Source organism: Semicossyphus pulcher, unplaced genomic scaffold (assembly GCF_022749685.1).
Source record: "Semicossyphus pulcher isolate SPU_LCO1_2020_fin unplaced genomic scaffold, fSemPul1.0.p SCAF_16, whole genome shotgun sequence".
NCBI lineage: Eukaryota > Metazoa > Chordata > Actinopteri > Labriformes > Labridae > Semicossyphus > Semicossyphus pulcher.
Window position 1 is genome coordinate 4,243,808 of NW_027211670.1, and position 27,227 is coordinate 4,271,034.

General features: G+C 41.3%; 2 protein-coding genes and 3 non-coding genes across 5 annotated transcripts; 3 read left to right on the forward strand and 2 right to left on the reverse strand.

The window, feature by feature from the left end:
- The first annotated feature begins 14,427 nt into the window (after positions 1–14,427).
- Positions 14,428–14,500, forward strand: trnar-ucg (transfer RNA arginine (anticodon UCG)). The gene has a single exon. It is a non-coding gene; the product is annotated as a tRNA-Arg (tRNA).
- Positions 14,501–14,790: 290 nt separating this feature from the next.
- trnam-cau (transfer RNA methionine (anticodon CAU)) lies at positions 14,791–14,862 on the forward strand. The gene has a single exon. It is a non-coding gene; the product is annotated as a tRNA-Met (tRNA).
- A 184-nt stretch (positions 14,863–15,046) lies between these two features.
- On the reverse strand, positions 15,047–16,949 carry mrpl58 (mitochondrial ribosomal protein L58). Its single transcript, XM_069664872.1, has 6 exons — positions 16,797–16,949; positions 16,242–16,266; positions 16,075–16,134; positions 15,830–15,912; positions 15,372–15,541; positions 15,047–15,287 (listed from the first exon to the last, which is right to left on the reverse strand). Exons 1-6 carry the CDS (start codon positions 16,947–16,949, stop codon positions 15,203–15,205), a joined length of 576 nt encoding a protein of 191 aa, XP_069520973.1. The 3' UTR covers positions 15,047–15,202.
- A 158-nt stretch (positions 16,950–17,107) lies between these two features.
- On the reverse strand, positions 17,108–17,179 carry trnaq-cug (transfer RNA glutamine (anticodon CUG)). The gene has a single exon. It is a non-coding gene; the product is annotated as a tRNA-Gln (tRNA).
- Positions 17,180–18,177: 998 nt separating this feature from the next.
- On the forward strand, positions 18,178–26,534 carry daglb (diacylglycerol lipase, beta). The gene is made up of 15 exons (XM_069664444.1): positions 18,178–18,923; positions 19,049–19,200; positions 19,805–19,979; positions 20,077–20,344; positions 20,505–20,627; positions 20,767–20,894; positions 21,040–21,166; positions 21,302–21,385; positions 22,003–22,080; positions 22,568–22,648; positions 22,999–23,126; positions 24,008–24,076; positions 24,458–24,530; positions 24,640–24,893; positions 25,491–26,534. The coding sequence occupies exons 1-15, from the start codon at positions 18,829–18,831 to the stop codon at positions 25,684–25,686; spliced, it is 2,031 nt and encodes a 676-aa protein (XP_069520545.1). The 5' UTR covers positions 18,178–18,828; the 3' UTR covers positions 25,687–26,534.
- The last annotated feature ends 693 nt before the right edge of the window (positions 26,535–27,227 follow it).

The window sequence follows — 27,227 nt, forward strand, 5'->3', positions numbered from 1 at the left end:
GTGAAATTGTTTGAGTTTGATAACTGCAGCAAAAAGTTACAGCACATTAAGTCATTCATATTCTGAATACCTTCAATAATGCAGAGTTTGAATGTTACACTGTTCCACATATTTAAGGAAACCAAATAGTAACCTGATTAGAGTTTTCAGCGTCTTTGACATTTATTTAAGAAGGTGTTTTTTTTGCAGCCTCGCTGTGTGAAACATTGTGCAAGTCTTGTGTTGTTGTCTCCTGACTCGTCCCTCTGCCTCTTTGGATTGTCTCCAGTTGCTTTGTGCTCTCTGCTGAAACAGACCAACATTACAAAGGTTAGTTGGATAAATACCCACATGTTGCAGAATAAAAATATGTATATCTCAATGTTATACAGTTTGCCTGAGCTCAGCCTGAAATTACGTAGTCTATTAAGGTTGCATCCACCAAAAGGAAGTACTATACATGTCTGTAAATATAAATGATCTCAAGGGTCATTTCACTTCCTGTCCCAGCACCCATGGCCTGAAAATTAATGATGCATGATAAAATGACTTCTCTTCCTTACCTTGCTCTTCATGTCGTCTCTCTTGCCCTCTGCGTCCTGGGGTTGTTCCTCGTCTTTGGGCTCTTCTGGGCTCTTCTCAATCCTTTGCATCTTGGAGTTTCGTGAAGACAGACTTGAATTTGAGCACTTCCTGGATTCTCTGAAAAAGTAACAGCATTTCTTTTTAGAAACAAAGTACTATAAGAGATAAGATAGAACTGTATTAATCCTGAAGGAAATAATAGTGTCAGATAGCTCCAAAAATACAGTAGAAAATTAGAGAAATACAAAAAAACAACTCGTATATAAGTGAATATAATAGTCTGATAATCATCTTTAAAAGTTTCATCTACTATAAATCATCACATGTGCCACCACATGACACACTATAAATATTCTGTAACTTTAACAAGCCAGAAAAAGTCTGCTAGAAAAGTTTTTAAACATTTAAGACACAGATGCACAAATGATTCACCTTTCACTTACCTGTGTTCTCAGCGTAGCCTGCATGTCGACACGTCGCTCTCCTGTGTCTTTCAGCTGCTCCTCTGCATTTATTCCTGGATCTCCTCTTCATCAGCTGGGTAACCGTACGGTTGGAAAACGTCTCTGGATCGGAGCATCTTCTCTGCAGTTTAGACTCTTTGTTTCTTCTGCTGCTTTCTGCTGCTGAGGCCAGGGAGGAGACACTGTGCTGTTCCCTCTGTGTTCACTGTCAGACTGCACAATGAGGCCGGGCTGTTTGAACCTGAAGAGAAAGGACAGTAAAGTTAGGAGACGAGCTCCAGTGGAAGAGCACAAACTACAATGTCTAAAAAGCCATCTTTAAGGTTTGTGTAGTGATACAGGATAAGTCAAGTCAAGTCAAACTTTACTTGTATAGCTCATTTAAAACAACCGCAGTTAACCGAAGTGCTGAACAGGCTCAAAGGATACAAACAGGTTAAAAGAATACAAAGTGCAAACAACAACTAAGAATAAAAGAAAAACAATAAAGTCAAGGTGTCAGACTCAACTCGAGTCGAACGCAAACGAGAAGAGGTGTGTCTTCAGCAGTGACTTAAAGGTTTCTCGGGTCAGAGCAGTTTTTACATGAACAGGTAAGCTGTTCCAAAGATTAGGGCCAGCCACAGCAAATGCTCGGTTGCCACAGTTTTTCTGTCTAGATCTGGGAACATCCAGCAGCATCGGATTTGTCGACCTAAGTGCTTTAACTGGAGTATGCAGATGCAGGAGTTCTGCTAGATAAGGTGGCTCCAGCCCATTTAAAACTTTAAAATCAAGCAATAACATCTTCAAATCAATTCTAAAACGGACAGGAAGCCGATGGAGGGAGGCCAGTGCTGGTGTTATGCGATCACGCTTTCTTTTTCCAGTTAAAAGACGAGCAGCCGCATTTTGCACTAACTGCAGACAACGAAGAGACAACTGATCTCGGCCCACGACCTGAAGAGAAAGTGACCTTTCACTTACTCGTGTTCTCAGCGTAGCCTGCATGTCGACACGTCGCTCTCCTGTGTCTTTCAGCTGCTCCTCTGCATTTATTCCTGGATCTCCTCTTCATCAGCTGGGTAATCGTACGGTTGGAAAACTTCTCTGGATCGGAGCATCTTCTCTGCAGTTTAGACTCTTTGTTTCTGCTGCTGCTTTCTGCTGCTGAGGCCAGGGAGGAGACACTGTGCTGTTCCCTCTGTGTTCACTGTCAGACTGCACAATGAGGCCGGGCTGTTTGAACCTGAAGAGAAAGGACAGTAAAGTTAGGAGACGAGCTCCAGTGGAAGAGCAGAAACTACAATGTCTAAAGAGCCATCTTTAAGGTTTGTGCAGTGATACAGGAGAATTGATGATAATGATGCATGATGAAATGACTTCTCTTCCTTACCTTGCTCTTCATGTCGTCTCTCTTGCCCTCTGCGTCCTGGGGTTGTTCCTCGTCTTTGGGCTCTTCTGGGCTCTTCTCAATCCTTTCCATCTTGGAGTTTCGTGAAGACAGACTTGAATTTGAGCACTTCCTGGATTCTCTGAAAAAGTAACAGCATTTCTTTTAGAAACAAAGTACTATAAGAGATAAGATAGAACTGTATTAATCCTGAAGGAAATAATAGTGTCAGATAGCTCCAAAAATACTGTAGAAAATTAGAGAAATACAAAAAAACAACTCGTATATAAGTGAATATAATAGTCTGATAATCATCTTTAAAAGTTTCATCTACTATAAATCATCACATGTGCCACCACATGACACACTATAAATATTCTGTAACTTTAACAAGCCAGAAAAAGTCTGCAAGAACAGTTTTTAAACATTTAAGACACAGATGCACAAATGATTCATCTTTCACTTACCTGTGTTCTCAGCGTAGCCTGCATGTCGACACGTCGCTCTCCTGTGTCTTTCAGCTGCTCCTCTGCATTTATTCCTGGATCTCCTCTTCATCAGCTGGGTAACCGTACGGTTGGAAAACGTCTCTGGATCGGAGCATCTTCTCTGCAGTTTAGACTCTTTGTTTCTTCTGCTGCTTTCTGCTGCTGAGGCCAGGGAGGAGACACTGTGCTGTTCCCTCTGTGTTCACTGTCAGACTGCACAATGAGGCCGGGCTGTTTGAACCTGAAGAGAAAGGACAGTAAAGTTAGGAGACGAGCTCCAGTGGAAGAGCAGAAACTACAATGTCTAAACAGCCATCTTTAAGGTTTGTGTAGTGATACAGGATAAGTCAAGTCAAGTCAAACTTTATTTGTATAGCTCATTTAAAACAACCGCAGTTAACCGAAGTGCTGAACAGGCTCAAAGGATACAAACAGGTTCAAAGAATACAAAGTGCAAACAACAACTAAGAATAAAAGAAAAACAATAAAGTCAAGGTGTCAGACTCAACTCGAGTCGAACGCCAACGAGAAGAGGTGTGTCTTCAGCAGTGACTTAAAGGTTTCTCGGGTCAGAGCAGTTTTTACATGAACAGGTAAGCTGTTCCAAAGATTAGGGCCAGCCACAGCAAATGCTCGGTCGCCACAGTTTTTCTGTCTAGATCTGGGAACATCCAGGAGCATCAGATTTGTCGACCTTAGTGCTTTAACTGGAGTATGCAGATGCAGGAGTTCTGCTAGATAAGGTGGCTCCAGCCCATTTAAAACTTTAAAATCAAGCAATAACATCTTCAAATCAATTCTAAAACGGACAGGAAGCCGATGGAGGGAGGCCAGTGCTGGTGTTATGCGATCACGCTTTCTTTTTCCAGTTAAAAGACGAGCGGCCGCATTTTGCACTAACTGCAGACAACGAAGAGACAACTGATCTCGGCCCACGACCTGAAGAGAAAGAGACCTTTCACTTACTCGTGTTCTCAGCGTAGCCTGCATGTCGACACGTCGCTCTCCTGTGTCTTTCAGCTGCTCCTCTGCATTTATTCCTGGATCTCCTCTTCATCAGCTGGGTAACCGTACGGTTGGAAACTTCTCTGGATCGGAGCATCTTCTCTGCAGTTTAGACTCTTTGTTTCTTCTGCTGCTTTCTGCTGCTGAGGCCAGGGAGGAGACACTGTGCTGTTCCCTCTGTGTTCACTGTCAGACTGCACAATGAGGCCGGGCTGTTTGAACCTGAAGAGAAAGGACAGTAAAGTTAGGAGACGAGCTCCAGTGGAAGAGCAGAAACTACAATGTCTAAAGAGCCATCTTTAAGGTTTGTGCAGTGGTACAGGAGAATTCATGATAATGATGCATGATAAAATGACTTCTCTTCCTTACCTTGCTCTTCATGTCGTCTCTCTTGCCCTCTGCGTCCTGGGGTCGTTCCTCGTCTTTGGGCTCTTCTGGGCTCTTCTCAATCCTTTCCATCTTGGAGTTTCGTGAAGACAGACTTGAATTAGAGCACTTCCTGGATTCTCTGAAAAAGTAACAGCATTTCTTTTAGAAACAAAGTACTATAAGAGATAAGATAGAACTGTATTAATCCTGAAGGAAATAATAGTGTCAGATAGCTCCAAAAATACAGTAGAAAATTAGAGAAATACAAAAAAACAACTCAAATATAAGTGAAAATATAAAATATAAAGTGTATGGGTTAAAAGAAAAGCAATATTACAATAGTTATCTCTAAAAGTCGACTATACTTATGAAGACATTTAGTATAGAGCCATTCATCTTCAAGTTACCATGGTTACTCGGAGAGGTCTTTCATCTTGTCCTCATCTCTCTCGTCACGGGCCTGTTCCCTCAGCTGACTCTGGCTCTCCGGGCTCATCATCCTGGGGCTGTCCTACATCTTGTCTGGCCTACGCTCCTCTGGGTGGGGGGGGATGTCCAGTTAAGACCTGCTAAAGAAAATAGAAATCAACAGAATCCCATCCACATTTTATGAATGAAATACTGTAGGAATCAAACTCACCTTTTTATGGTCCAGTAGCAACATAAAACTTAACTTATACTAACTTAACTAATATTAACATCACTTATACTAACTTAAACTTAACATAAACTAACTTATACTAACTTAACTAATATTAACATCACTTATACTAACTTCAACATAACTTATAGTAACTTAAACTTATACTAACTTAAACTTAACTTATACTAACTTAACTTAAACTAACTTAAAGGTATAATAAGTAGGATTTTCCTGGAAAAATAAAATATAGACTTTTACAAATGTAATATACTATAACTCATCACTTTTGACCTCTATACATGCGTGTTGGTGAGTGTGTGTGCAGACACTTGTGAGACCCCTCCCTCTGCATCTATTCTGTTGTTTTGCTATACAGCGTATAGGTGAGTGTGAGAGTGGTTCAAATTAGCAACTGGGCCCCATTAAGACCGGCAAACATGGCGAAAGAGTGACGCAGAGCTGGCCTTCTTTCTGTTGGACAGGTAGGTGCCTCTGGTAGGACAGGCTAACTGGCTGTTAGCATGCTAGCGCAAAAGGTAACCGTGACGCTGTCGGTGTTAGCTCAGTGGGGTGGGCGTGTTCTCGCACGAGAGAGTGAGAGTGAGCTTCTGGTGACGAAGAGCCCAGGAGGAGGGGCCCAGTTTGAATGTGTTGTTGACAAAATGCAAGAACAAATCCTACTTATTATACCTTTAACTAAACTTAACTTATTCTAACTTAACCTATTCTATCTTATCTATGTGTGAAGGCACTTAGCTCTTCAGAGGACGCTTCGGTGGAGGGGGTCCCTCTGCCTCCCCAGCAGGTCGCTTGCGTCCGGAGCCTCCACGCTGCTGGTTCCTCTGCCACTGCTCCTCCTCCGTCAGCGTCTGGGTCAGGCAGGCGGGCAACCTGTCTGGGGAAGAGCTTACACAGGACCGACTTGAAGAAACAGTTCTGAAACTGTCAGAGGAAGAGGGGGAGGAGGAAGAGGAGGAGGAGGAGGAGGAGGAAGAGGAGGAGGAGGAAGAGGAGCTGCAGGAGGAAGAGGAAGAAGAGCCCGAGGAGGAGGTGGGAGAGGAGCTCGAGGAGGAGCTCACCTCAAAGTCCTTATAAAAGCTAGAGGGGGAGCCAGAGGGAGGACGAGGAGGCGAGCCAAAGGAAGAGCAAGGAGGAGAGCCAAAGGAAGAGCAAGGAGGAGAGCCAGAGGGAGAGGGAGGAGGAGAGCCAGGAGGAGGAGAGCCAGAGGGAGAGGGAGGAGGAGAGCCAGGAGGAGGAGAGCCAGAGGGAGAGGGAGGGGGAGAGGGAGGAGGAGAGCGAGGAGGAGGAGAGCCAGAGGGAGAGGGAGGAGAAGAGCAAGGAGGAGGAGGAGAGCCAGAGGGAGGAAGAGAGCTAGGACGAGAGCCAGAGGGAGAGGGAGGAGGAGAGCGAGGAGGAGAGCCAGAGGGAGAGGGAAGAGGAGAGCCAGAGGGAGAGGGAGGAGGACAGCTAGGAGGAGAGCCAGAGGGAGAGGGAGGAGGAAAGCGAGGAGGAGAGCCAGAGGGAGAGGGAGGAGGAAAGCGAGGAGGAGAGCCAGAGGGAGAGGGAGGAGGAAAGCGAGGAGGAGAGCCAGAGGGAGAGGGAGGAGGAGAGCAAGGAGGAGAGCCAGAGGGAGAGGGAAGAGGAGAGCCAGAGGGAGAGGACCCGGCTGCTGCTCCTGCTGCTGCCGGGACCCTCCGAAGAATCAGCCTGGGGACGGACTTACCGGGGCCGTGGACAAGGACCGAAGTCCAGGTGGCGGGCTGAGGAGGAGAGCCAGAGGGAGAGGGAGGAGGAGAGCCAGAGGGAGAGCTAGGAGGAGAGCTAGAGGGAGGTGTGTGAGGGTGGAAACAGAGTGGGGTACCTGAGGAGGACCCGGCTGCTGCTACTGCTGCTGCCGGGAGCCTCCAAAGGTTCACCCGGAGGACGCGCATGCCGGGGACGGGGACCTCGGTCCAGGTGGCGCGCTGAGGAGGAGAGCCAGAGGGAGAGGGAGGAGGAGAGCGAGGAGGAGAGCCAGAAGGAGAGGGAGGAGGAGAGCGAGGAGGAGAGCCAGAGGGAGAGGGAGGAGGAAAGCCAGAGGGAGAGGACCTGGCTGCTGCCGGGACCCTCCGAAGAATCAGCCTGGGGACGGACTTACCGGGGCCTTCGACGAGGACCGAAGTCCAGGTGGCGGGCTGAGGAGGAGAGCCAGAGGGAGAGCGAGGAGGAGAGCGAGGAGGAGAGCCAGTGGGAGAGGGAGGAGGAGAGCTAGAGGGAGGTCCGTAAGGGTGGAACCTGAGTGGGGTACCTGAGGAGGAACCGGCTGCTGCTACTGCTGCTGCCGGGAGCCTCCAAAGGTTCACCCTCAGGACGCGCATGCCGGGGACCTCGGTCCAGCAGGCGCGCTGAGGAGGAGAGCCAGAGGGAGAGGGAGGAGGAGAGCGAGGAGGCGAGCCAGAGGGAGAGGGAGGAGGAGAGCAAGGAGGAGAGCCAGAGGGAGAGCGGGGAGGACAGCTAGAGGGAGGTCTGTAAGGGTGGAACCTGAATGGGGTACCTGAGGAGGAACCGGCTGCTGCTACTGCTGCTGCCGGGAGCCTCCAAAGGTTCACCCTCAGGACGCGCATGCCGGGGACCTCGGTCACGGTGGCGCGCTGAGGAGGAGAGCCAGAGGGAGAGGGAGGAGGAGAGCGAGGAGGCGAGCCAGAGGGAGAGCGAGGAGGAGAGCAAGGAGGAGAGCCAGAGGGAGAGCGGGGAGGACAGCTAGAGGGAGGTCTGTAAGGGTGGAACCTGAGAGGGGTACCTGAGGAGGAACCGGCTGCTGCTACTGCTGCTGCCGGGAGCCTCCAAAGGTTCACCCTCAGGACGCGCATGCCGGGGACCTCGGTCCAGCAGGCGCGCTGAGGAGGAGAGCCAGAGGGAGAGGGAGGAGGAGAGCGAGGAGGCGAGCCAGAGGGAGAGGGAGGAGGAGAGCGAGGAGGAGAGCCAGAGGGAGAGGGAGGAGGGGAGCGAGGAGGAGAGCCAGAGGGAGAGCGGGGAGGAGAGCTAGAGGGAGGTGTGTGAGTGCGGAACCTGATAGGGGTACCTGAGGAGGACCCGGCTGCTGCTCCTGCTGCTGCCGGGAGCCTCCAAAGGGTCACCCTGAGGACTCGCATGCCGGGGACGGGGACCTCGGTCCAGGTGGCGCGGCGGTCGTCCTGTCGACAGAAACAAACCAAACATTTCAACCTCTCTTTTACCAAAATGACTCTGGAAAAAAGTCCTCACATCCTTAGATTTCAGTTCAATAAGACTCATTTAAAAATAAAAGTCACAGATACACAAACACATGACTTTAAGCAGTGCTTGTTTTGAACACTTAACTGTATGTTTCTGTAATTTGCTTCTCCCATTAACAAATCAAAATGCACACTTGTAGAATTCAACAACTGAATCGACTGAAAGCACAATAATATCACACTGCTGTAAGTACAAAAACCTGATGAAAAAAGTTTCAGTTACAGTTTTTTTTCTACTTTCAATAACTGACAGCCTGCTAAGCTATGATATATTTGACTTTGTATCCCAGTAAAAGGCCTGATGAATACACAGGTAAGAAGTTAGCTTGTATAAAGGTGATGACACAAACACCTGCCAACAGTATCATCAAGAAGATGGAGTCTCATATCATCATCCACTATTCAGCAGGATTTTATGTGTACTTAATAAATAAAAGTAAACATTAATATCAAATCTGACACATTAATAATACCTGTGGAAAAGATACAGATGATTTCCTTTCGAACAGTATTTACATTTTCTAGTCCCTATGCGTTTCTGTCAGTTAACTTAGTGGAAAATAGATTTGTTTGACCTGAATTTGCAACATGCGTTTGAATATTAAGTCATCTAAAAACAATACAAGATTAGTAAAAAATACTCTAAATTTTGATTAGCCTGAAAAGTAATGTTGCTATCTTTATAACGTAGACTCAAACATGCGGGCCTGAAGGAGTTTCATGATCATTTTTGCGATATTTTATGAATCGTCCAAATATTCAAATTATTTCGTCATAAAGTTGTGTTACTGTGCACAGTCATTTACAGAGTTACGTTTTGTCAAACGGCTATCAAATGAGATGAATTCACCCTTCAAAATGTCATTTAACGAACTCTTTATCAAGTTAATGCATCTTTCACTTCTCAACAATAAAACAAGCTGAGAGTAAATCTGACGTCTGCCATGCGGAAACAGTTCAGCACCGTATTTTCTGACGTCTTCACCTGCCAGCCTGGAGCAGCTCTTTAAGGGTTACTATGGAGATTTGAAATGCTATTTACTTTTAACGCCGATATCAAGCTACATTTGTTTTAGCTGACAAACTTCCGGTTTCATCAAAATTAATACATAGGCCTATAACGCATGTTAAATTCAATATAAAAAAATGTGTTGGAAATTAAAAAGAGAAAAAATATACAGCTGGTTAACCGGACGTAAAAAACAATAACATTGTACAGAGACGAAGACGAACAAATTAGCAATATCATCATAATAAATACAAAGTTGAGGCCCATATAAAATAGGCCTTAGTGAATTATTAGAGTGAAAAATACATTGACGTTTATTTAAATGCAAAGAAAATAAGAATGTATTCCCTTTATAGGATGGAAATATTATACCGGAATCCCAAACATGCAGATTGAAAGATAAAATAATAATGTTTTGGAAAACGTCCATCAAATTTGATGAATTAATCCTTTAAATGCCTTAAAAGTAGCGATTATATGCGGGACTGGACCAAAATGAGTTTCATAACACTTTGGTTTTCTCTATGTAGGGCCTACTAGTTCAAAATGTACATTTTATTCGTAATATTCTGGTGTTACTGTGCACAGTCATTTACAGAGTAACGTTTTGTCAAACGGCTGTCGAATGAGATAAATTCACCCTTTAAAATGTCATTTAACAAACTCTTCATCAAGTCAATGTATCGTTCACGTCTCGACAGTAAAACAAGCTGTTTCTTAAAGAGTAAGTCTTACGTCTGCCATGCGGGAACAGTTTTGATCCTTGGAGAAATGTCCCGATGAAGCGTCGCTGAAGGGTCGATGAAGGGTTGATGAAGGGTCGATGAAGGGTCGCTGAAGGGTCGCTGAAGATCGTTTTTCTGTAGAAATCCTTGAAATTTTCAACTTTGAGAACCACTGCGAAAATCTGCTGCCAACTCTCAATTTGTTTGTGTTGAAAAGACTTAGAGATTGTTTTTGTTCGTTTAAGTACATGTTAGAATCTGTCCTGACGTCACTCACCTAAAGGTTGCTATGGAGATTTTAAATAGTTAACGTCTATGTCATTTTATTGAAAGGTTAATTTACTTCACATTATTCATTTATTGAAATCCCATTATCAATTTCTCTTGAATAAAAAAATCAAAGCTGATTTTAGCTTAATTTCTGGCTCAACTACTGTTTTTAAAGATTAATGTTTTCACATTGTTTACCCTATAATGTTCGTTCTGTCGTCTTTGTTTGTGCATTGAATGGCTTGGCATTAATATAAAAATTAAGGCTTTTCTGTTGCCGTTTTTAGTTGGAAATTAGCTGTGCTCCCAACCATGTAGGCCTGAAAGCACTCCTGCTTATTTTTGATTTTTTTAAATTAATATCAGCAAATTAATAACAGCAGAGGCCCAAACGCATTGTGGCATATGGATTCATATGACAAACTAAAGCCGTATGGCATTGCAATTAATGGCTGCATAGACGGATTTAATCAACACATCAGGTGGATGGAGGCATATACAACTAACAGTGATCCCAAGGTAATCGCCGACTACTTCATAAGCACCGTCAGGCTCATTGGAGGCTGTCCAGGTACGGAAAAAGGTCATGTCAGAGAAATGCAGCTGTTCCTGCGTAGAAATCATGCGGACCATCATGCAGGAGAAGGAAGCTTCATTTCCGGATGCAGTACGGCAAATCAAAGGATAGAGTCATGGTGGGGGGTCCTGCGAAAACAGTGTGTACAATTTTGGATGGACATTTTTCAGACCCTCAGAGATAATGGACATTTCACAGGTGACTTCCTGGACAAAAACCTGATGCAGTTCTGCTTCCTCAACCTTATCCAGGTAATGCCTTCTTGAAATATACATATAACATAGGCTACAGTATAGACACATGGCAGTTTCTTTGGGATATGTAGGTATTTTGAATGCAATTCTTAAGTCACTGGTAATTTATCTGGTGTCAAAGTCTCCTAAAACACATTGCGACATTTGTTGACTGATCACTAGCACTTTTTTTTAAATCTTTATTCTGTCCATCAGACAGATGATTTTACCTTAAGTAACAAATGGTAGGGTAAAGAAGCAGAGACGTTTAGTCAATAACAAAGTTTGTAAAATTGTATTGCAGTAGCGCACTGGAAAGGATATAACAATACTTCAAAGAGGGACTAAAATACAATGAAAAATTGACATGTATAAATTGGGAATAAGAAAATGTAACATGCATCCTGTCAAAGTGAACAATGGCTGCCATGTACTGTACAGAAATACTGTATCTTAGTTAGTAATTTTGGTCAACAGAATCAAGATCCAACTCAGAGTTAAATAAGGAAAGTGCCTGAGTGGCTGACTCATCTTACATTCAGAACAGTACCTTTTGCTCATCAAACAAGCCGATTGTTTCCTCCGAAACACCTCGACTTCTCAGGAAAGTCACAATATCTGACAATTTCTCTGCCATCATGGACCTTTAGGGTAAAATAAACAGGAGGGCAGTTTAAACTGAGTAAACCCAGGAGATGCAGATGAGATGAGCTTGTTTCTCTGATAACTTAAAGCTCCTGTGAGGAGTTTTTCGCTGGTTCTAAAACAGATTGGAATTAATTCTGATTACTCTATATGGCCTACAAAAGCAAACCAGACCATCAGTGACAAGATTGATTATTTCTACATAGTTCATTTTAATGCCCGAAACTGCTGGAGGGGGGTAGGTGTCAGACGCAGCGATTAACTGCACACTGCCTTTGTTTACATTTTCCAGGGCAAAAATTTAAAGTGAGTATTTCATATGACTGACTGTGACAAACTGAAAGTTCCTCACAGGAGCTTTAAGATCCAGAGGACTAAAAGATAACTAAAATCCTTCATCCAGTTAAAATATATAGTAAAAAAAACACTGAGATCTAAAAGGTGTATTGTAAAAAACGTGGCCTAAAATTGGATAAAAAGTCCATTTCTGGCAGACAACCACAGCACTGATGACACGATTGATCTCACTACACTCGATTTAATTTACAGATTTCTCTGGGTTTGAACATTTTAGACATTTTAATGCGGAAAGATTACATACTATACGTTTAAAAGGCCACATTGCTGTTGACTTGAGAAAATAAAAGTGAAACTGGGTATCTATAGGAAAACTGTGCTTGCCTTTCAAAATGACGTATCTATGTTGTAGATGCAACTTTTATGGACCAAAAAACAAGTCATATATGAAAGAAAAATAGTGATGTACTGGATACATAGGATCAACACAGGCTGTTTGAATTTTTATATCTGACTTTGTGAAGCAACATGTTTTAAGCAGCAGATAACAGGGGCTACAGTAGAAAAGCTGTGCCTTCTCACATCCTGTATTGCATATTGGTAACATTGCTGCAACGCAAATTTATCTGATCACTTCTAATGTACTGTACAGTAGAAATATTCCAGAAAATATCTCAGATGCTTGTGTCTCTCCAAACTGCCCAGATATCATCACAGCTAGTCTGGCAACAGTCGGTCATACATTCACAACCTCAGAACCTGTAGAGGCACTGCAATGCTAGTTTTGTGCCCTGTGTCTATGTAACAAAAGCAGTGTCTGCACAGTCCATTCAACCAAACTATTATCTGTAGTATACAGTTTACCAACAAAATTATACTGTGACACTCCCAGTAAGCCAGCAATGTGGCAGGCATACCCAGATTTAGTACTGATGAAAATACTGACAGTATAAGTCAGGTCAGTTTACCTTCACTAATGCATACCTATTACAATGCAGATCTCTCTCTTCTTCTTTTGCAACGTTTTAGCATGTAGCTCAAGGTACATGCTGCCACCACTGGAAACAGGACAGGAGAGGAGAAATATAAGGCAAAATTTCGTTCGATATTTGTTTGTATAATTCTGCTGTCGTGTGAAAAAGCATCTTTCACATCTCACACATTGGCTAAGAAACATACTAAAAAAAACAAAGCTAAAAACCTAAGTGTCTAAATAACGAGCTAAAACTGAAACTGAAATAATAATTATTATTACCTAATACTCCGTCGTACTTAATGACGAAGCGACTGAAATGATAAGCAACTGGCGGATTGGATATTCCGCTTTTGGAAAAAAAGGCCGGAGGAGCCAATAGCTTCAGTGAGAAGATTCCTCAAGTTGTTTAGATGAGGTAAAGGAGACTTTTCCACTTTATTGATACTCCAAGGCAGCATTCAAACAAAAAGCTAATTTGTTGCACAAGTAGCAGGGTTATAATTACAAAACCGTGGTCCATTTTACGCATAGAGATTACACATATAACCTAAAGTGTCAGAGCTAGTATGGGTGCTAGTATGGGTGTTTGCAACTGTTAGGTTGTAGAAATTAAACTTGTGTGTTTGAATTATAACTTGTGTGTTTTCCTTGCACTGGTATATAGAAACTGATACACTGTTACTTATAATATGCTCATCTCTCTTGTATTTGTACATACACCTATAACTTCAGAGTGATAGCTTTAGAATGAGGTGACCTGTTGAATAGGTGTGTTGGTTTGAATCATTAGTCCCATGTTACGATGGATTAATACATAGGAGAGTTTAAGCCAGGTTACTCAGATGGATCATACTAAAGAGCACAAATATTCATAAAGGTTCTTAGGCCTCCCTTCAGAGTGGGAGAAAACTGCTCACTGAGATTCACCAAGATAAGTTCAAGGCTGCAAAGTGAAAAACAAACTCCATATAAGGAGTTCCTGTATCTCCCAGAAAGTTACAGATAAGGCCGCATCCCTGCAGCACCCCAAGAGTGGGAGGCAGAGTAGGTGAGAGCAGGGAGGATCTTTTTCCACAGGGTGTTGACCCCGCTGGCTGATTGGGTGGCTGGGGGCATGGACTTGTCCCTCCGCCAAAAACGAGGGAGCGGAGTCTAAACCGTCGCTTCCCTCCATCAGTTTTAACCAATGATTGAAGCTTATTTGCTAAGGCTAATTTGCATCACATGCATCACACATAGAGTAGATAATTTACAACTGTATTAGGAAAGGTGATCCTTTGTCTGGGAGGTTGAGTGCAGCTAACTGCTTTCAGACTGCAGAGAGCCAAACAGATGAAGGTCCTTGTACAAGCAACAATTTTCTTAAATGGATGTTTATTGCATTGAATCGTGGTGGTCCTTTCCTGAAATTTTTAACACGCTCACACAACTCAAAAAATCAAATTAATTTTAATGCTTCTTCTCGAAAGCACAGGTTATCCAAGTGTTTCATATTGTAACGATTTCTAGACAATACATCACCTTGCACGTTACTTCGACCGCGTGGCCTAATGGATAAGGCGTCTGACTTCGGATCAGAAGATTGAGGGTTCGAGTCCCTTCGTGGTCGTATTTTGCACACGATGAGTTACGCAGTTTTGTTTTAACGTTTTTTAGTCGAGAGCTTACAGGAAGAGACGTAGCTAGATCGGTGTGGCGTTAGAATTTCAGGGGATCATTCCGTTTTCTCAACATAGAGTGCAAATAGATAGATTAGCAGGTGAAGAATTTGATTGATCGAAACAGCAACTCTGAAGCAACACTAGATACGGTATGACGCACACTCTCACTGTAAAGAAATACAATAACTTTCATTATAATGACACTAAAATTTGACCACTGTTACTAAGTGATTCCGTGAGCAGAGTGGCGCAGCGGAAGCGTGCTGGGCCCATAACCCAGAGGTCGATGGATCGAAACCATCCTCTGCTAGGTTTTTGATGATTCGGAATTTACATTGCCGACCGACCACCGTGGGGTCATTGGCCCTTTTGTTTGAACTAAGCCCCGTTTTACGGAAGGATCACCTACCTGACAACACCAAATGTTAGCCAGGATGTACAAAAATAATAGAACTGCAGGTTCATGTAAATTTGTCAACTGCTTAATTCACAACTTTTACTGATCTAATTACATATTTATTTCAGCACTTGTTTTTTTCAATACATTGTCCGCCATACAAAACAATCAAAACAATCAACACTAGGCACATAAATAATATGTAAATATGAAACATACAATCATGAGAGGTAGATATTTAACAGTCAATCAATTAGTCATTATCCAGTCGTCTGCTCTGCTTGATAGCTGAGAGGATCTTCTTTTGTCTTAGTCTCTCCTGGTTTCTCTTCTCCAACCTGCAACAGCAAATTTCAAGTCAAACACAACACATATATAATCAAGTTGGACAGAAAAACAATGGCTGTGCAACTTGGGAGTACCTCGCTGCCCTAAGAGCTATATCTTCTGCTGATGGCTCATGTGGCTTCTTGCTGGCGTCAGCAATGATGGCGGAAATCTTTTGTATACAATCAGCAAGGTTTCTCTGCTGACTCCGACTTAGCTCTGAGGTCACCAGCAGCTCCCCAGCCTTATTTATGTGGTTTTTGTTCTGTGCCAACAACAAAAAAAACATACAGTTGACTTAATAATATTTACAGACTCAAATAAAGAAGGATAAAATAATAAAATCCAGAGAACATTCAATACTAATTGCAACAATTTTTAACGACAATGTAATGATTCTGTAGGAGAAAATAATAAAAGAGAAACTTTGATTAAAATATAATGTACAGAACTTTGATTTAAGAACAACAGTAATACAACTATGGACAAAATTGTTTAATTGTGTTTAACACTTCAGGCTTTTATCCTGATTCCCAAGCATTTGAAAACAAACCTTTTCAAAGATTTTGCGGCGAACATCTTCCGGGATCCACTCTGCTGTTAACAAATGGAAACGGATCTCTGCTTTCGTGCTGACTGTGGATTGAGATGTCATTACACAAAGGAGTATACTGTGCATAATAGAAAAGATTGAGGATTTAATGTCTTGTAAGAGCTGTAAGGAGTCACTAATTACTTGGGCATAAATGCTTTTTTGTCTACCAAGGAACACTTTAATAAATAATCAACTTTAAGAACCTTTATTGACGTGCTGACCACCAGGACCGCTGCTTCTGCTGTAAGACACTGTAAGACGTTCTAAAAGCCCAAAGGAAGATAAATATTATGTGAAAAGATACAAAAAGTCAAAGGAAATATTTTCATAGTGTGTTTAAGTGAATAGCCTTAAATATGTGTATATTTACCTACTGGGATGTGCACTTTGTCTTCCTGAAAATGTAAAATAATAATAAGCTTAACATTGTATTGTCCATTGTCCTGTTAAAGACAACATAAGACTATATTTACACTGTTAATTAAATTTCATTTATTGATTTGTCTTCTGATTATTTTCATAGAGAGAGTGCCACACGTCACACTGGCACAACAACTTCCAGGAGCTTTGAAAGGGCACACTACTGCTTGTATGGTGTCATTCTTCATTCCTGCGTTAGCCATTCCTCCGATTGCCCTCTTTTTGACCCTTGAATTAGCGTAGTTGGTGGGATGTAAAATGCGGCACTTCCAAGCTTATTTCTCTACTCTTTCTAAACTCATTTCATTTTAATGCAACTCAATTAACGTGAATTATAATAGCGTCAAGTCTTGGATAAAATATATGATGATTTATTTCCAGAACGCAAGAGGTTCTGTTTCCATTTAGTCTGGCCTTTAACAGGCAATTAAATACATTTTTAGGCAGCGATATTCTTCATACAAAAGAAACTATGGCTGCATGTTGCTGGTGTCATTTAGCTTACCTTTGTGGAGTCTGTCCCTCGGGTCCCGTAACCAACGCTCGATTGTAAAGTGTTGTTAATACCTCTTATAACAACATTACGTTGTTTTACATGCCTTGGAAATACTATACTACGGAGAAGTAAAAAAGAACGTCGTGTTATGTGCGCCGCCATGTTGGATTGACGTCATTACAGTCAGTGAAAAAACGTTCTTAGCTGCTGCTTAGCGACACTTGCAATTTTGTGTGGGCAAGAGTTGTCATAAACTTGCATCCTGTTGATATACACAGTACTTTATATTGAAAGTGTAGAAAAACAGTAACAATAAATTTAGGTTCCACCGAGATTTGAACTCGGATCGCTGGATTCAGAGTCCAGAGTGCTAACCATTACACCATGGAACCACATGTTTACGGAGACAAAAGCTAAAGAGTTTAAAATGAACCTAGAAACACTGACTTGTGATCAAGGACATTGACGTTAAAAAAGTAGGAGAAAAGGTACATTTAAGTACTATTCTGAAACCAGGCGCGTAAAGTCATTATGACAGCAAACGATACCTACCCAAATTAAAATAACTTACTTCACCATAGTTCTACTTCTTAATTCAATCAGTTAAGAGTTTATATTGAATGCACCCATTCCATCTCTTATTCAAATAGCTATATATGCTTATTTGGCTAGCACATTTTAGATGGAAGGTAGCAGGGTTTCTTTGAGTATATGTTTGACTGAAATATAATCACCAGCATTGAATTCAGGACTTGTTAATGTTGTCAGAATAAAAGGGCAGTTTAAAATGTAGTTTAATTAAAATGGCAGTACTTACCAAGGTCCAGAGCAGGGGTACTCAGTTTTACTTGAAAGAGGTCCAGTCAGAGATTTTTTTCCTCAAGCAAAGGTCCGGAACATCATAATGTCTGACGTGCGTTATGTTTCAGTACCATATATTTATACATTTTGAATGTCTGCCAAATCAAATAAAGAAAAAACAATTAGGCTAAATTGTTTTTACAACAACGCTTATAACCTTTACACAGAGCTCTCATACTTAATAAAACAAAAATAATAATGAATACTTCAATATTGGTAAGGAAATATAGTGTGTGTTTGTATGTAAGAGGGTCTGGGGGGTCTCACCCAGGAAATTTTGAGTGTCAAAACCTTTAATTCCTGTATTTTTGGTTTATTTTATGCCCCAGTTTGTGATGGAGAGAGAGAGTCCATGTGCGAAACATTGCAATACAAAAAACACTTCACATAAAACTGCCATTTGCCATTAGGTGGCGCTGTAGCTGCGTGCTTACAGCGAGAGAAGATTGGACTGGAACTCTTGTGTGATGGTCTCTGTTGCGCTTGGGTACCATCAGCGGACGGACACTGCTTGTTTTTTTTAACGAAACAAAACAAACCACCCATGTAATGTAGCTATTATTTATGTTACATGAACGTTTGAGATAAATGGGTCGCTGTACCTATACAGCAAAATGTTGATATATAGCTAGCTAAAAAAAGCAATCGCTCGTGTTTGTGATACCGAATTAATTATCTTTTTCTCGGAAAAGCTAGAGTATTTTAGCTAGCTAGGTAGCTAATGTAAAGCTAGCCACGCAACGGTATAGTTACTGCTATACATATGTCTTTAACAGCATTAACAACATTATCTAATGTTTGTCAAGTTAGCTAACTTTACGTATTTACAGATCACAAGCCGCAGTACTGTATTTGACATCAAAATATAGGTGAGGCGTTCTTAATTACATGAGATAAGGTAGCGTTAACATTATCGGATACACCCAGGCATCTGCTGAAATAATTTGTTTATAGTTAGCTAGTAGCTAGTTTACCCGTTTGGACGAAATCAGTTGGGCAAGACAGGAAGTGATAATGTGACTACAGTGGATGAAGCTCGTTGACAACAGCTAGTGTAGCCACTGCCATAGCAGTGAAGTCATGCGTGACTTGAAGTGTTCATTGTTCCAGAGGATCCAACCCACTGTATGGTGGTGAAAAGGTTAAAAAACATCAGTGGGAATTTTCCTTTATCTGCAAAATGCCTGGAATAGTGGTATTTGGTCGTCGGTGGGGGATCGCCAGTGATGACCTTGTTTTCCCTGGATGCTTTGAACTGTTCTTTCGTGTACTTTGGTATGTTGTACCCTCATTAATGTCCATAATTCGCTGAGCACGTTTGCTACTGCAAGTTCAATTTGTTACACTTCATAATAACATTCACTGACTCTGCTTTTGTCTTGCTGTCATTTTCTCCTTAGGTGGATTGGCACTATGATCCTGTTCACTTATCACAAGGGTCATTTTGATTGTAATGGAAGAGGAGTTCTCCATAGCTATCTTGTTGGACTATTAGTTGTGTTGGCTCTCATCATCCTGTCATTATGTGCTATTGTCTACGTCAGTGCCCAAGGTAAATCAGTGTTGTATAGTTTACCAGGTTCATAGCTTTAAGATAAGGTAATTTTTTTTTAATAGTTCTTCATTGATCTCCAGAGGGGAAATTCTTTTAAGTTCAGTGAGTGTTATATATAATGATACCCATACTTGGAACAAACTTTTTGCTGGGGTGGAAGCCTGCAGCAGCAAAAGTGTCAAAATACAGGATGTTAAGCAATGTGCAATGCCAGAAGTTTGTAAGACAGTTGGTCCAAGTCCCTTTTTTTGTGAAATCACATCACGTTCACACATGCCATCCTTTACACTGGAAGGAGCTAACTGTTATACTGTTGAATATATCACTTAGTATCTTATATTTACTTGAGGCTGATATGTTGTCATATAACAACGTGTTAGCCCCTTTTAAAATATGTGACATTATTTGACAAGTTGTCATATAACATTTTCAGTTTTCATTCTCAGCATCAGAATGAAAAATTGATGGCATGTGTTCTAACCCTTTGCAACATAATAATCTTGTACTTTATGTACAGCGGCTCATTACACTTTAATCTGTGGTGCAAATCACAAGTACATTTCTTTTGTAAGTTACACAGATATCTATGATTGTTTGTCAGGTACCATTACGAACCCCGGCCCACGGCGCTCTATGCCTGCCCTGGTGTACCTACGTGCTCTCCTGTACATCCCTGAGTTAGTGTGGGCCTGTCTTGGAGCTGTCTGGGTTTCTGATGACAGCAAAGGCTGTGATCCGGCCACAGTGGGTTCTGTAATCGCAGCAGTGGTCGCCAGGTATGTTGTTTCCAGTTATGAGTTTATGGTTTCATTATTTTTATAAATTGTCAAATAGGTATTTTGATCCAGCCTCTCTCTTACTGTGTCACAACAGCTGGATCATCCTGCTATTCACTGGGATAGGCGTAGTGTTTGTGTTTGACCCACTGGGTAACCCAAGTCCCCGGCCTGCTGCCATGGAGCCTCTGGGAGTTCGAGACCTGCAGAGCAATGAGGGCACCCAATTCTTCTCCACTGCTCGCTCCCTGGCCGTAAAGGTGTGGGAGAGCAGGCTGCGGCTCCTTTGCTGCTGTCTGCCGCAGGACGAAAGTCACCGAGCAGCATTCTCCAGCATTGCACAGCTTGTCAGCGGATTCTTCTCTGTAAGGAGAACCTTCTCCCTTTGACTGTTCTGTCCTTTATACCTGCCAGTTAATTAGCATTTAACATATTGTAAAATATACAACAAATGGAGAAAGATGTTATACTTCAACAAAAACCGTCATGAGCTCAAGTATACTTGTGTGTGTACATGTGTTGCAGGACACAGACCTGGTCCCCAGTGACATAGCAGCAGGTTTGGCTCTGCTGCACCAGGAGCAGGACAAAATGGAGCAAAGCAGAGACCCAGATGTCTCTGTTGATCACAGTCCTTCCTCTCCCATCGTATGTACAGTAGTCCCTCAGTTTTGTTCCTGTAGCTGACTCCAAAAGAGTTGAAAACTATAACTGTACAAGTCATGCAAATCTGTGAAGCATAACCCTAATCTTTAAAATGTGCTTGTACATCTTTAACCATTTAAAGGGAGAAGATCTGGAGACAGAGTTAGAGAAAGCCGCTCATTGTATGCAGTTTGCTGCAGCAGCTTATGGCTGGCCGTTGTACATCTACTCCAACCTCCTTACTGGGCCCTGCAAACTCAGTGGAGATTGGTAAGGTTGCTTTTTACTTATCCGAGTCAGTAGGGGTTATTAGACAAGTCACAAAACAGGCCAGGTTAGGTTTAACAGCTCCTGTGTAACAGTAGGAGCGGACTCAGTTACCTAGGCACACCTAATCAGTTTGTTTGTGTATCAGCTGTAGGAGCCGTGCAGCAGAGTATGACATCGTGGGGGGAGACCACCTTGGCTGTCATTTTTCCTCCATCCTGCACAGCACTGGTCTGCAGTACAGAGACTTCATCCACGTCAGCTGTCACAACCAGGTAGAAATTTCACTAGTTGCCCCCGTAAGAAGTACTACTGTTCCCAGGTTTTTTTTGTAGTCAGCGAAGTCTCAATGATATAAAGTGTTCATCCACATTCTGTTGATCAATTAAGTAAACAAGCCTTTGTTACAGATCTATGAGATCCCATTCTTCGTGGCTTTGGATCATAAGAGGGAGGCTGTTCTGGTGGCTGTCAGAGGAACACTGTCACTGAAGGTAAGTTTGGACTCCAGTGAATTACTTCTTTGTAATGTGAGAGAACTGTTTTTATTTAACCTTCTTATTGTTTGTTTGCTGTTGTGTCTTTATTGTTAGAATGTTGGTCTGAGTGTTCTTGTTTGCGCCTTCTTTTATATATATCTCTATGTTTATGTGTATGTGTATGTGTTAGTCTAAAATATACTTGCAGAGAATTTTACACTTTCTTTTCATGTGTGCTCATGAAAAAAAAGATTGGATTTAGTATTGTATTGTCACAAGTCCCTCTGTCCACCTGCTGTGCGTTTAAATATAGGTCACAGTTGGTCTTCTAGTCCTGTGAGAAACAGGAAAAAATAGCACTTACATATCGCTCATAAAGAAAAAGAAGTTTAAAGTAGGAAGTGAAAGTGTGGTGAATGAGTACGTTTGTGTGTATGACGGTAAGGACAAACATTTGCATATATAAACAGTGAAGGTGAAAGATGATATTTTTGTTTTTGCTTATGTTTGTCAACAAGTCTGAAACAATTGTTCCCACTCAGGATTGTGTTCGATACAACTTAAAAAATCTACTTGTAGCCTATAGCTAAACCCTTTCAGTGTCTTAGTTTCACACCATGTCTGTCCTGCAGGATGTACTGACAGACCTGTCTGCCGAATGTGAGAACCTGCCCATAGAAGGAGTGACTGGAGCCTGCTACGCTCACAAGGTGAATATCAGTTTAAACCCAACACTCTGCATGTCTTTGTAGACAATAACACCTGCTTTTTAAAGAGTATGTTTTCTTGTTTTCACATAAAATGATACAAGAAGTGTGGTATATCAATAATTGCATAAGATCTTCAGTTAAAACACCTGTCTTTACTTTACAGACCTCTTTTATTGCTACAACAGGTGCTGCTGCTACTCAGAAAAAAGAAAAAACAGAAATAAACAACATATTAAATATATGCACATAAATACAATATATGTACATTAAACTCTGAAAATGTACCTTAAGTACAATAATAATGTCAGAATTTCTCTAATCATTCAATTCACCTAACCCAGAAAAGTAACATTCCCATATGCACTGAATAAATGTCACTTGTTAAAGGTCACAATTTAAACTCTAAAGCTCTGGAAAATCCTGATTGTATCTGTTATTGTACTTGAATATACCTGTCTTAATGCTGCATTGTCCTTGATTCTTGCAGGGCATATGTCAGGCAGCAGGCTATATTTACAGGAAGTTGGTGAATGATGGCATCCTGAACCAGGCTTTCTCCATTGCACCGGTAAGAAGCCCAACTGAGATGGGACACTTAATTTCACCTCCAGTCATTACTGTATTTGGTTTTTTACTGCTAAATCTTATTTTTAAGGAATTAGATGTTTTTTGGGGGACAGGTTTACAGCGTGGTTACAGTTAGGGCAGGAGAAAACACTCTAATTTGCATTTCTCCTCTGATTAAAAACCCAACTCTAATTACTTCAATGTACTCCTCCATCAGCCTGCCCAAAGATACAGAATAGTCATGATATTGTGAGCTTATCATTTTTGCTGTAGCTGTTGTTTTGAGGAGGTGAAAGATCATGAACAATTCTCTGAGTATGCAGTGTGTTTTCTGTGTGCTTATGTCTGTAGGAGTATAAACTGGTGATCACTGGTCACAGTCTGGGTGCTGGCACAGCTTCACTGCTGTCTATCCTCTTGCGCAATTCTTTCCCCACCCTGCAGTGCTACTCATTCTCTCCACCAGGGGGACTCCTGAGGTAAGAGACTGTAAAGTGGCACTTTGGCAAGTTGCAAGACAACAAGGGGCAGACTCAGGGGTATTATTTTCAACAGGACCTGAACTTTTGCACACGACTTCCCATGCAAAAGTTCTATAAAAACAAACTTGACCTGTAAGTGAACCCTTACCAATGCATATTTAGGAGACTGACACAGAAGGTGACGTGGTGAGGTGAAGCGAGATTGTGGAAATTACATTTCTACAATCTGGATCCTCTCACATATTAAATTACCTTCTGTCAAACATTAATTATTGATCCATTTTCGATATTCAAACCAGCAGTGTTATTTGTACTTGGGCTTATAGGAAGCCATAACACTTCCATAATTATTATAATATTGGCCAACTCAAATCTTCCATAAAAGTCACCTCACCATCACAGTCCACACCCCTGTAGGTCAAATGGAGCGCAGGAATTTGGGGTAACAAACTGAAGAATTCTCATCATTGCAGAAATCTAAGATTACATCAAATGATTTTTTAAAGAATTGCAGAACAGAGCATCATTTAAATAATTGATCTTATTATACTGTACATAAATCACCATGTACATAGTAATGTTCGTTTGTAGTTCTCATAAATTGTTTGTGTTCGATATTATTAAGTAAGTAATATACATTATCCCTTAATAAACTTCATTATCAACATATTAATGTTAGAGTTTTTACATTTAAAGGTATGGCATGTATTACTTTGAGAAACAATATATTTGAAAACAATCTTATAAGGTGTATATAATCTCATCCTCAGTATCACACATAAGATTTTTAAAGTTTACATTCTGTTTGTGCTATTTATTATTGCATACAGCTTCCAATGTTACATTGAATTTCTGTTCTGTATTTTTTACATGTACAGTAAAGCTCTAGCCGATTACTCCAAGGACTTTGTGGTCTCTGTTGTGCTTGGAAAGGATCTGGTTCCCAGGTAAGGAAAGCTTTTTTTACTGTACATTTTGAACAGCCATTCTAACATAATGTTTAATCAAAGCTGTAGTATAGTTTTATGTGAATACTGCTTCCATTCTATGTTACGGTTTAGGTTATTCAACAGGGATCACTGAAGGCAAAAATATGTCTGCGCTCTAGCTGCACTGCAGACTCCTGCTTCAAAAGGCCAATATGAATGTGCTGTACTATTATAGACTGCTGCGTGATGGAGACGCTATTTTTGGCTCAGCCCTGTTATTACAGGCACAGGGAAGGAGAAAATGAGTGCAACTTGTGCCCTCTTTTTTTCCTTCTCTTCCTTTTATAAGCAGTATTCTCCTTTTCTTTTAATAAATCTGCTTTCACTATATATATACAGATTGAGCATTCCCAATATGGAGGATCTGAAGAGAAGGATACTTAAAATAGTTTCCAACTGCAATAAGCCAAAGGTAAGATCCATTCAAAGCTCAGACAATGGTGTAGTTTTACATCTCAACACCATATTTTGATAGCTGAAGTCACAGATGTAATTTTAGATGTTTTCTTTGTGCGTTTCAGTACCGCATCCTGCTTCGGGGTTGTTGGTACGAGCTCTTTGGAGGAGACCCCGACGACTTCCCCACTGAGATGGATAACAGGAGGGAGGAGGAGCTAAGCCAGCCGCTGTTGGGGGAGGAGTCACTGATTATTCGCCACTCATCATCTTATCAGAGCCTGGCGTCAGACGACTCCCCTGCCCACACAGCTGCACACTTGCCTCTGTTCCTGCCTGGACGCATTCTGCATATCACAGAAGATGGGCCGTCCCGGAGGTCTGTCTATAGTTAGTTAGTTAGTTATGAAACCAAACAAAAAATGTACTGCAACTTTAACTGAAAAAAGAGTTACTCTGCCCATCTTCAGTTAGTAAGAAGTAGTTTGCTTCCAATGATTAACTGATACAACATTTTTGAGGCTATGACCATAATGGCATTTGAGATTATTGATATATTTACTGATATTTATTTTCTTTACACAACCTATAACATAAATAATTTTTGTTGAAAAAGCAAAGCTTGCAATTTTGGTTTTCAACAGCGGGTTAAAGATTATTGTAGATGGTGGTAGTCACACTCAGTTAACAGTTTAATCTGTCCATGTAGATAAATATAATACAGTCTGATACAACAGACCTGTAACCGATACCACCTTTGTGAGGGTTATAATGTCCGACTTTTGCACCACAAACCTCAGCCTCCAAAATGGCCATAAAATTCTGTACAAAACAGTTCTGTATAAATCTAGTTCAGATCTGTGTATCAGTTAATCAACTGCGAATGTCAAACATGAATTTATTCAAGGACTGTTTTATCAGACTGAATGTTGGAAAGTTGGATGATTTTTCCACCGATTTCTGTCTATTTCCTCAGGTCCTGCTTTTCCCAGGTCCGGTACCGTGCTGACTGGTCCAATGAAATGGCGTTCAGGAGTATTTTGATCAGTCCCAGGATGCTTTCAGATCACATGCCTGATGCTGTTCTCCGAGCACTCAACAGTCTGACCACTGACAGACCCTTCCCCTTCTGTCCGTCATCTTTAAACAACAGCCAGCACAATACCATCTGAAATGTACCATAGAGACTGACTCCTTGTGCCTGTGCTCCCAGAATAGATTGCAATGGAAGACATTGAAGCATATACATTTTCATTTTGTGATCTCCATCAAAGTACCTGATATGTAAACATGTTGGAGCACAAGTACTTTGTTTAATTGCACTTTTCAGATATTTACTTTAAATGCTTTATTTTCACTTTGAGTTCTCCAGGAGGAACTTTTTGCCATGATCTTTGAATGTTCGTTGCGTATAGTATTTGACAGTGCTGAAGTTTTACTCTAATGTAATTGTAAAACATTTTATGTTTGTGTGAGCAATGAAGGGCTTGTGTTCAAGTTGCCCCCTGGTCACTAGGTGTCCAATGCTGTCTTCCTTATCTGCGGAGAGGACTGAGGGGCAGTCTGGTCCAAGATATGCGAATATGGGGGTTTTTACATAAAATGTGGATGGAAGCATAACGTCTTCATTGTATAGTAACTGTGTATAGTTTGTCTTGTGCTTAATGTCCAAAGACATCAGGATGAACAGTGCCTATGCAGAAAAAACAAAAGCAACAGAATTGCTTTACAAAGGGACAGTGATGAGTGCAGTGTGTTTACAGCAAGTTTTGTTTTGCAATTTCTACAATGCAGTTTTAATAGTGCATGGTGTTTGGCAAAAAAGAAAGATAGCAAATGTAGAAAGAATGTACTTGTACATTTTGTGGGAACCTGTTTACTTGCCATGGACATTACATGTTTTTTTCAGGTAATGTATACTATTAAAGTTTGATTCAACTGATGCCTGCATAACTATTTCACATCCTCAATAGACTGCATTGGACATCCTTAATGCAAATAAAAGCTTTTATGAAGCACACTCCTTATCCGGTGATTTTTGTATGAGCAGTTCCAAACCCCAGCAACCTGTTGAACTGAATTCAAGTAACTTAATTTCAAGGAGAGGGTTAAAAAAAATGGATTCATCACTTGGCTAAATCCTATTGTATACGGGAGTGTGTGCAAATAAATATGAAATGTTTCCAGTCAATACAGCCATAAGGATTAACTACATTTATTTATCTACCCTTCATCAACCCTGTTTAGCATGTGACGCAAGCGCGACGTCCCGTAACACATGACATCTTCATGTGATCCTCGTAAAATCCTATTTCTAAGCTCGGGCATGGTGAAGTCCAGTGCAGAGATACTGTAGGCTGCATTATCAAAGTTGATTCACTGACATTTTTAACTTTTTACCGTGAGCTAAAGTAAAAATGTAAGAAACCAAATGGCAGGCCCACTCAAAAGCCTAGTTTGTGCTTCATCTTACAGATGACAAAAAGGACATGTGTTAATGAATAGGTGACTGACAACATTTGCGAGAAAATTAAATGTAATAAATGGGCCAGAAGCGCACTCTTGCGTCTAAATGACAATAGATAGCTACATATAAAGTATTTATATTAATAAGTTGTTGATAGCCTATGAATCGTTCTCCGCCCCTTAAACGTCACATAACTGTAACTATATCTGAGAAACGGAACAGACATAATTTGTATTGCCATCGCAC